The sequence below is a fragment of the Coregonus clupeaformis genome, unplaced genomic scaffold (genome assembly GCF_020615455.1).
Source record: "Coregonus clupeaformis isolate EN_2021a unplaced genomic scaffold, ASM2061545v1 scaf1710, whole genome shotgun sequence".
Taxonomy (NCBI): Eukaryota; Metazoa; Chordata; class Actinopteri; order Salmoniformes; family Salmonidae; genus Coregonus; species Coregonus clupeaformis.
The window spans coordinates 32,364-42,694 of NW_025535164.1; the positions used below are offsets into that span (position 1 = coordinate 32,364).

The 10,331-nt window shown below is 39.6% G+C and overlaps 2 protein-coding genes across 2 annotated transcripts; both read left to right on the plus strand.

The window, feature by feature from the left end:
• Positions 1-2,555: 2,555 nt before the first annotated feature.
• On the plus strand, positions 2,556-4,440 carry LOC121544243 (complement component C1q receptor-like). Its single transcript, XM_041854158.1, has one exon. The coding sequence runs from the start codon at positions 2,632-2,634 to the stop codon at positions 4,348-4,350; it is 1,719 nt and encodes a 572-aa protein (XP_041710092.1). The 5' UTR covers positions 2,556-2,631; the 3' UTR covers positions 4,351-4,440.
• A 2,074-nt stretch (positions 4,441-6,514) lies between these two features.
• On the plus strand, positions 6,515-8,170 carry LOC121562751 (thrombomodulin). Its single transcript, XM_045218659.1, has one exon. The coding sequence runs from the start codon at positions 6,879-6,881 to the stop codon at positions 8,001-8,003; it is 1,125 nt and encodes a 374-aa protein (XP_045074594.1). The 5' UTR covers positions 6,515-6,878; the 3' UTR covers positions 8,004-8,170.
• The last annotated feature ends 2,161 nt before the right edge of the window (positions 8,171-10,331 follow it).

Consider the following 10,331-nt stretch of genomic DNA (forward strand, 5'->3'; position numbering starts at 1 on the left):
CCCAAAGCATAATGTTTCCACCTCCATGTTTGACGGTGGGGATAGGCAGCGGGGTCATAGGCAGCGTTCCTCCTCTTCCAAACATGGCGAGTTGAGTTGATGCCAAAGAGCTCGATTTTGGTCTCATCTGACCACAACACTTTCACCCAGTTCTCCTCTGAATCATTCAGATGTTCATTGGCAAACTTCAGATGGGCCTGTATATGTGCTTTCTTGAGCAGGGGGACCTTGCGGGCGCTGCAGGATTTCAGTCCTTCACGGCGTAGTGTGTTACCAATTGTTTTCTTGGTGACTATGGTCCCAGCTGGCTTGAGATCATTGACAAGATCCTCCCGTGTAGTTCTGGGCAGATTCCTCACCGTTCTCATGATCATTGCAACTCCATGAGGTGAGATCTTGCATGGAGCCCCAGGCCGAGGGAGATTGACAGTTCTTTAGTGTTTCTTCCATTTGCGAATAATTGCACCAACTGTTGTCACCTTCTTACCAAGCTGCTTGGCGATGGTCTTGCAGCCCATTCTAGCCTTGTGTAGGTCTATAATCTTGTCCCTGACATCCTTGGAGAGCTCTTTGGTCTTGGCCATGGTGGAGAGTTTGGAATCTGATTGATTGATTGCTTCTGTGGACAGGTGTCTTTTATACAGGTAACAAGATGAGATTAGGAGCACTCCCTTTAAGAGTGTGCTCCTAATCTCAGCTCGTTACCTGTATATAAGACACCTGGGAGACAGAAATCTTTCTAATTGAGAGGGGGTCAAATACTTATTTCCCTCATTGAAATGCAAATCAATTTATAACATTTTTTACATGTGTTTTTCTCGATTTTTTTGTTGTAATTCTGTCTCTCACTGTTCAATTAAACCTACCATTAAAATTATAGACTGATCATTTCTTTGTCAGTGGGCAAACGTACAAAATCAGCAGGGGATCAAATACTTTTTTCCCTCACTGTGTCTACTTACCAAAACCACATACCTACTGACCACAACCACACAACTGCTGACCACAACCCCACAACTACTGACCACACAACTACTGACCACAACTACTGACCACAACTACACAACTACTGACCACAACTACTGACCACAACTACTGACCACTACTACTGACCACAACTACTGACTAAAAACTATTGACCACTTCTGACTAGGGATGGGCATTTGAAATGATTTCACTATTCAAATAATATAATTAAAGTAAAACTGGTAACAATTTACTTGACACCCAGTGTCATAACACCTCATGACAAAGTCATAACCATGTCATAATATGTCATAACAGCTGACATAACTTGTCATAACCTATCATAAAATGGTCATAACACTGTCATGAAGACACATATATTTAGACCTGTTGTGACATATATTGGGTTATTTTATGGCTGGTTATGACACCTACATAAGAGTGTCAAAGCCCACAAAACCTACCACACAAGGCAAAACGTTCCATTACACCATGGCCTACTCGTCAACAGTATGTTAAGTGTATTTTCTGCAGGTCACTTAAAATATGATGGAGAAGAAAAAAAAAACATGACTGTAAATAATTAATTACAACAACAACAAAGGACTTAAGAAACAAACTTTCAGATGAAAGGAAACTTCTTGGCAGGGAAAAAACACATTTGAATAAATGTGGGTTTTGACACACTTACTGGAGGTAGGTGTCATAACCAGCCATAAAATAACGCAATATATGTCACAACAGGTGTAAATATAAGGGTCATAACAGTAATATGGCCATATTATGACAGGTTATGACAAGTTATGGCAGCTGTTATGATATATTATGGCATGGTTATGACCATGTCATAATGTATTATGATGCTGGGTGTCAAGTAAAGTGTTACCATAAAACTTTTTTAACTTCCACTACCACAAAAAAATAACTTTTAAAAGAGCTTTAGCAAGCCCCACTCACTTTACTTGTAAAGTTACCATCTAGTTAAGTATTGTGATTTTTCCGGTCTCTCATTTCAGCAGAGCTTTTTAATGAGTTAAGAAGGTTGTCAGGAAAAGGCCTTGTTCTCTGCAACAAATTGGGACCAAATTCTTGAATTATTTCTATTTGGGAAGCCGTTTTTTCTGTCCACTTGACATTTTTAATGAAGGCTTATTTCTGTAAACTGAAATGTAGCCTAATAAGTTGTTCAACATAACTAAATAAATAATCAAATCAACAGCTATCGAAATGAATGAAATAAATATGATAGGCTATGAAAAATTATTACAAACAAATTGTTACTTTCATATGTGAATTGATTTAATACATTGTGAAATAATTAAATGCTATGTTTTTGCGTTTGAAATTCATCATAGGCTAAAATTGGTGTAGGCTAAACAAGCAGTATGTCATGTTTACTAAGCACGGAGCCATCAGGAAAACAAGTCAAAACAATGAGGATGCTGCTATTGTTTTTGGTTTCCACAACGGAACTTGCTTCTGCAGGAGACAAAAATCTGCTGCAAAATTGTTTTTTCCGTTTTAGGTTTATATACAAACCCGGATGCAGGAGCTTGAATGTACAGTTCAAATTCGCACCACTTGTATTTTGGCAGGGAATAGGAAACCTAATTTGTCATCCGTTTGCGATCAAGGCCTAAATGTAGCCTATAATATATTAAATAAATGATTGCTGTTGGTTTATTGGATTATGTGGGAATGATGCCGTTGTTACTGTTACTGCAATTCTCTATCTGGGGAGCAACTGGAGCAGACACCGGCGGAGAGCCAACTGTGTGTACATCCAAAGCCTGTTTCACTATTCACACGGAGGAGGTCAGCTTCGAAGACGCTCGAGTGAAATGTGAAGATGACGGAGGTTACTTGGTAACAACTAAAGACAAGAGCGAGCTAGCAGAACTTCAATCAACCCTTTCACAGATCGACGAAAGCCATTGCAATGTGGACTTCAAATTTTGGATAGGACTGAAATTGCATAAAGGGGACTGCATTATAAGGGGCATGAGTCTAAACGGTTTTAAGTGGGTATCTGGGAGTGAATATTCCCAATATTCCAACTGGGAGAAGGAACCTCGCATCACCTGCACAGAGGAGCGTTGCGTGTTGGTACATTATTCTTTATCCAGTCGCAATGAATTAAAATGGACGGATGGATCTTGCAAAGACAAGGCTTTTTACTTGTGCAAATTCTATTTCAAGGGAATGTGTAAACCTTTGTTGTTGGCAGAAGGAGAGCAAGTGAATTACATGCTCCCATTCTCAGCAAATCCATTAAATGGGGATAATAACATGACTGCATTCCCATTTGGAACATATGCTGACATAAGATGCAATGGCAATGATCACTTTTCAATTTGTAAATTAATGGATGGTGTCTATGGTTGGACTATCCCCGGTCCGTTTTGCGGCTCTGATAAACAGAGCTGTGGCTATAAAAACGGCGGATGTGATCATTTGTGTGTTGATAGTGACGCCGGTGGTGTCCATTGTGGATGCAAGGACGGTTATGTGTTAGGACAGGACAGAGTATCATGTGGCCTAAAGGAATATTGTCACAGTTCTCCATGCCAGTACCAATGCGTAACAGGACCAACGGGCTTCTCGTGCGTATGCCCAAACGGCTTCCAATTGGATAAAGACCAATTTGGTTGTATTGATGTTGATGAATGCCAAATTAATGCCTGCGATGGTCATCATTGCATCAATACCCAAGGTAGTTACACATGTAGGTGCAAGGAAGGCTACACAATGGTCGAGGGCAAATGCCACGATGTAGACGAGTGCACTGAATCTAGATGTCCCCAAAGATGTCTTAACTCTCAAGGATCCTTCTCCTGCCATTGCATCGCCGGGTTCACTGTGTCTGAGGACGGCCATACATGTATAGACATAGACGAATGCCTCATTCATCGATGCGAAGATAGGTGCACTAACACCATTGGTAGTTTCAGGTGTTCTTGCCATCGGAACTTCCGGTTACAGCCTAATGGAATGACCTGCATTCGAGATGTGACTGTTGTCTCCACTGCGGAGACGTCACGTGATCATAGAGACACCGACCAACACGACAAGACCATTGACACTGTAACCATCTCTACGGTTGAATTACAAAACGAGCCTCAGTTCACCGACGGACCACCTCAAGACACTATTAGGCACGACATTACGCATGATATTACGCAGGAAAGGCCGTCCCTCAAAACCATTGGAATGAGTGGGCCAACGCACAATGACATTTTTTTTAGCTCTTGGCTGTTTATTTGCGTTATTGGTTCTGTTGTTCCACTAGTTCTTGTCATTGCAGTAACCTCTGGTATTGTCATATTTCGAAGTAGTCATTCAAAAAAGAAAAGAAAAGAGGAGGAAGAAAATGACCACTGCTGACAGTTATTGTTGGGTGGCTTCCGGTATAGAGACTCGGTTAGAAGAATGTGATGGGTCACTTGAAAGCACAGCTTGAAATTGCGTGAACTCTTTAAATGTTAAATGATAACAAATCAAAAATAGTATTCTGACATTGCATTACCTACGAATATATAAATAAAACGTGTTCATATTGAAGAATCTGAATAACCTTTTTTTTTTTTTTTTTTTTTACAGCATGTCTGAGATCATTGCCTGTACTTCAACAAAGCACAAATCCAATTTTCTATATGATTTATTCATAATGGTTTAATAATGTTATTTCATCGTCATACACTCAAAAAAAAATGCCGGGTTGCTTTTTACTCCTTTCCTGAGTTATTGTTATTCATGTATTTTTGACCCAGCAGTGGGTTATTTCTTACTTTATTGCTGGGTAATCATTCTTTATAATTTTTTGCTATACTCCTATACAGTCTATTGTTGTGTGCAGGAAGTTAGTCCAGTCACTTTGGGCGTGGTTTATAGACCTCAGTCGGGGTCTCAACTTACTGTTGAGTTAGAATAATAGAATACACAAGGTGCAATTTCTAAACTTGGTTGTGCATCAGCAGTTTTCCTCTTGTTATAGCCTATGTCATTCACTGACAGTCACTCAATTAACCCATGTCAGTTAGCATTTTTTAGATTGGTAATTTAGTCTAGTTAGACAAGCCAGCTATCTAAATTTGTAGTAATCATAGCTGAATTACCGAAAGCATGCAGGGCATGTGCCCCATTGATTTTGTTAGTCACTGTCACTCATGGCAAAATGTGTAGAATTGCAGGAAATTAGCTTTTAAACCTGCAACAATGTCTCCCCACCCCATGGCAAAATGTGTAGAATTGCAGGAAATTAGCTGTAAAACTGCAACAACAAACAAAGTTCTGTAAAGCAAACGTAATTGTTAACCTTTTCTTAATAAGATACTGTTTCTGCTAACAGATCTTTATGTCGTTTTTAAATTGTAGTTTTTAATCCCTGTAATGTGTAGCGGGTAATTGTATATAATAGGCTATGTGTTTGTGGATCAACTGAGGTGAATGAAGTTACAGTAACCATTGGCTGGATAATGGCTGGATTACATTTTGTTTGTTTTTGCTGTTCTCCAAATAGGCTTTTATTTTTTTTATTTTTTTTATTGTATAGAAATGCAGTAAATGAGCTACTACTTTCTCAAAATCCCCCTTCGAAAAGTAGCTAATTCCACTCAGCGCCAGGTGCATTGGTAGAAATGCTACAGCAGTAACAGTCCTTATTTATGCCAGGTCGCAGTTGTAAATGAGAACCTGTTCTCAACTGGCTTACCTGGTTAAATAAAGGTGAAATAAAAAAATTAAAAAAAATATTTATGAGCTTGCCGGATCACTTTGATCTTCTGGATTTGGCGGGAGAATTAACCCATTCAATGGGTCATATCTCAATAACCCAACATCAAAAACCCAGCATCGACAACCCAACCTTGCTCTTTTTCAAGAAAACAACCCAACTAAGTCACCCAATGCCTGCAACCCAGCAAATGGGTCATCCAAACAACCCAGCATTTTTTTATTATTTTTTTAGCGTAAGAGTTGCTTCAAGTTCACAGACTACATCTTATTGATTACATCTGCAATTTTATAAGCCTAATTTACTTGAATACTTCAAATTTGAATTTGCTCCAGGGGCGCAATACTACTATGTCTGTCCCTCTTTTTCTTGTCTTTTTCCTTTCACTGATATCCAGACATTTCTGACAGCATGCCAATGACTCACAAATACGTATTGTATAGGCGCGCACACACACACACACACACACACACACACACACACACACACACACACACACACACACACACACACACACACACACACACACACACACACACACACACACACACACACACACACTTACACTTAAAGGCAAAAAATCAATGTTATATTTTTTATAATATTATTATATTACACTGACGAATTGCAATGAATTAAGGCGTATCGAGGAATGATTAGAATTGAATATTCAAATTGAAATATGAATACAAATAAACGAAAACGCCTTGTATGCCAAAGGTGCGTGCAACTTACCCATGCATGATTCTGCCTTCAATATTTGAGGAAGGGAAGTCAATTGAAATCTGCTTATTGACAATAAATGATCACTTTAAAAAGTGAAATATTAGAACATATGACTTTTGTAGTAAATACTGTCCATGCAGGGTTTATTCATTCCAAAATGCAGGTGGTTAAACTTTCACTTGTGGTTGTGGGAAACAGTTAATATTTTAAAACTAAAGTCACATGTATAATCGGATATCTATGCCATAAAGGTGACAGGCTAAGACCGCATAACTCTAGAACAAAATATCGCAGTTTCCATTTCCTTCCTTCCTCAAATCTTTTATGTCCCGAGGGTTTTTTCCTTTCATGGTTTCCTCAACATTCTGAACGGATTGTGTTCCCCACGAATCCTCCTGTGATTTTCACTGTCAAGATAAGTCAGTTAAAGTTATAGTCTAATTTATTCGTGATCATGGCAAGGAGAACGAATCCTTTTGTTGGTTTGATAACCGTAATTATTATAATTATGTTAATGCTAAAGGTAGGAGGGGAAAGCATTGACTCCTCTACCTGCGTGTGCAAGGGGGACATTTGCCACGCTGTAACCCTCGGTGCTGTCGATTTCCAGACATCGGAACAAATGTGTCAAAAGATGAAAGGAGAATTAATGACGGTTCGATCTGCAGCATCAGCCGAAATAATTGGAGATTTGCTTGTACGGGTAACCGGATACTTCTGGATCGGATTGCGCCTACCAGATGACCAATGCAGCAACATCGAATCGAAATTGAGAGGATACCAGTGGACAACTGGATTTCAAATCGCAGATTTCAGCAACTGGAAAGACAACGTAAATGTCTGCGCTCCACGGTGTGTGTCCGTTTCTACCGATCGAATGTGGACAGAACGACCTTGCCAGGAAAAAGTGGATGGATTTTTGTGTCAGAATGTTCATAAAAGCACGTGCCAAACACCGCATATGGAGGCTCAAGAGTTTTCTCATCAAGGAGATGTCATCTATAGTAATGAAGGATGCGCTGGGGCTCCTTGCGAACATACATGCACGGATGTGCCAGGGGGCTACAAATGCTCTTGTTTTGAAAGATATATTCCAAGGAGCGAAAACCCCAATATGTGTAAAATGCACTGTTCTTCGGCCAACTGCCCAGTAATATGCGACAGAAACAGCGCTGGGACACAATGTAATTGTCCTGGTGGCTTCCTAAAGAGTGATGATTCTTGCCAAGATATTGACGAATGCGAGAATGGATATTGTGATCAACTTTGTGATAACATGTTTGGAAGTTTTGTTTGCTCATGCAGAGCTGGATTTTCCCTTCAAAATGTGGTTAAATGTGTCAAAACAGATGGACATGAAATGGTTCCCTTAACAACCCCTGTCTACAGTGACTTCTTAACGCCAGGTTTTAACTTCACAAGTAATGTATCATCAGCAACAACGGGGATATTTCTTTGGGTGTGGATTTTCATTGCAGCGGCGGTCATAGTACTGATACTTGTTGTTCGGTATTGTGTTTCTAAGCGTCATGAGCAGAACGTTGACAGCCAACAGAGATGTAATGATGAGGTGCTATAGATTACATTGACTGCCACATTAAGGAATGAGCAAAAGCTATTCAAGTTGGGGAGGGTATTTTAAGGCTACTGTTGTTCAATATTACTTCTATAGCCTGTAGCTCAGTTGGTAGAGCACGGTGCTTGCAACGCCAGGGTTGTGGGTTCGTTTCCCACGGGGGGCCAGTATGAAAAATGTATGCACTCACTAACTGTAAGTCGCTCGGGATAAGAGCGTCTGCTAAATGACTAAAATGTCATGTAAAATGTTATAAATGTTATGAAACCTAAATAAAGCTGTCTAAATAAAGCTGTTTGAAAGAAACAACGAATGACATATAGCATTTCCATTAGTAGAACATTCTCATCATGGTTGATAAATAATTATAAACGATTTATGAATAGTAATTTTAAAAAAAGCAATTCATATTTCGTTCATGGATACCCTACAAATGATGCATGCACATTTTCAGACAAGGGCAAGGCTAAGGTTTGAATTTGTGTTTTAAGCATATGGTTCTTTAAAGCAAATTAATATAACAATTGGTTGCTTAATGTCACTGACCATTATTGATGCTTTTGATACTATTAATGTAGTCTAATTATTATAACGTTATTGTTTTCAATTATTACTACATTATGAATTGTCAATATTTACAAGCTGAAAAAGGAGGTCCTGAGCCATGATGTGGAGGTCAGATTTGGCTATAATCACTTTTTTCTACCCTGTTGTTATTATCAGTATTGTCGAATGAAGCCCAAACAAGATCCATTAGGGACACAATTTGTTACTTTATTTGGTGAAATAAAAATATGTATCCTGAATACGGTAGTTTCTGTCTCAATATTTGCAATGACCTCAATTTGTCAAAACAAATGTACAATCAAATCAACCTGTTCATTTCACTTGGCCCCCTGACTAGTCAACGTATACATGTAGATGTGGTGAACTAACATCACCACATATTTTACAGTTAAGAAAATGCAATGAACATTCCATTATATGAGTATTATTTAGGAAGAGGATATGACTGTTCCTTTGTCTACCATTAGAACCAAAATACAAAAGACACAGACTAACTGTTACAGGAGGGGGTCGCATTTCCGGAGCGACCCACTAGGTGTGATCCTCCGACAACCTTAGGCACCTCCTCAACTAACGTGATAGGTTAGGAGAACTAACGTGATAGGTTAGGAGAACTAACGTGATAGGTTAGGAGAACTAACGTGGTAGGTTAGGAGAAGTAACGTGATAGGTTAGGAGAACTAACGTGATAGGTTAGGAGAACTAACGTGATAGGTTAGGAGAACTAACGTGATAGGTTAGGAGAACTAACGTGATAGGTTAGGAGAACTAACGTGATAGGTTAGGAGAACTAACGTGGTAGGTTAGGAGAAGTAACGTGATAGGTTAGGAGAACTAACGTGATAGGTTAGGAGAACTAACGTGATAGGTTAGGAGAACTAACGTGATAGGTTAGGAGAACTAACGTGATAGGTTAGGAGAACTAACGTGATAGGTTAGGAGAGCTAACGTGGTAGGTTAGGAGAAGTAACGTGATAGGTTAGGAGAACTAACGTGATAGGTTAGGAGAACTAATGTGATAGGTTAGGAGAACTAACGTGATAGGTTAGGAGAACTAATGTGATAGGTTAGAAGAACTAACCTGCCAATTTAGCATAATTAAAGTGGTAGGTTAGGGGAATTAACGTGTCATGTTCGGATAATTAACGTGGCAGGTTGGCAGAATTAATGTGTCAGGTTAGGATAACTAACCTGCCAATTTAGGAGAATGAAAGTGGTAGATTAGCATAATTAGGTTAAGGTTAGGAAAAGGGTTGGGGTTAGTCTCAGCTAAAACGCTACAAGGAAGAAGCGAACAGCAACGCAAAACGTTCTTGAATGGCAACAAATCTGCCCAATTAGCTGTTAGGTTTCCATTATATTGATCCTCCCACTAATTTCGCAACGCCCACTTTCAGACACACTCCACGTAAGCAGTTACCCATAATTCCACGAGTGGGCCATTTGTGTCAGTACAGTGATTTCCATCTCGCCTAAGCCGGCTCATGGAATTACCTTTTCTGTTGAGGCGGAGTTCCTGCATCGTCTTTCTCCACCACTAACTGTCCTGTCTTTCTCCACCACTAACTGTCCTGTCTTTCTCCACCACTAACTGTCCTGTCTTTCTCCACCACTAACAGTCCTGTCTTTCTCCACCACTAACTGTCCTGTCTTTCTCCACCACTGACTGTCCTGTCTTTCCCCACCACTAACTGTCCTGTCTTTCTCCACCACTAACTGTCCTGTCTTTCTCTACCACTAACTGTCCTGTCTTTCTCCACCACT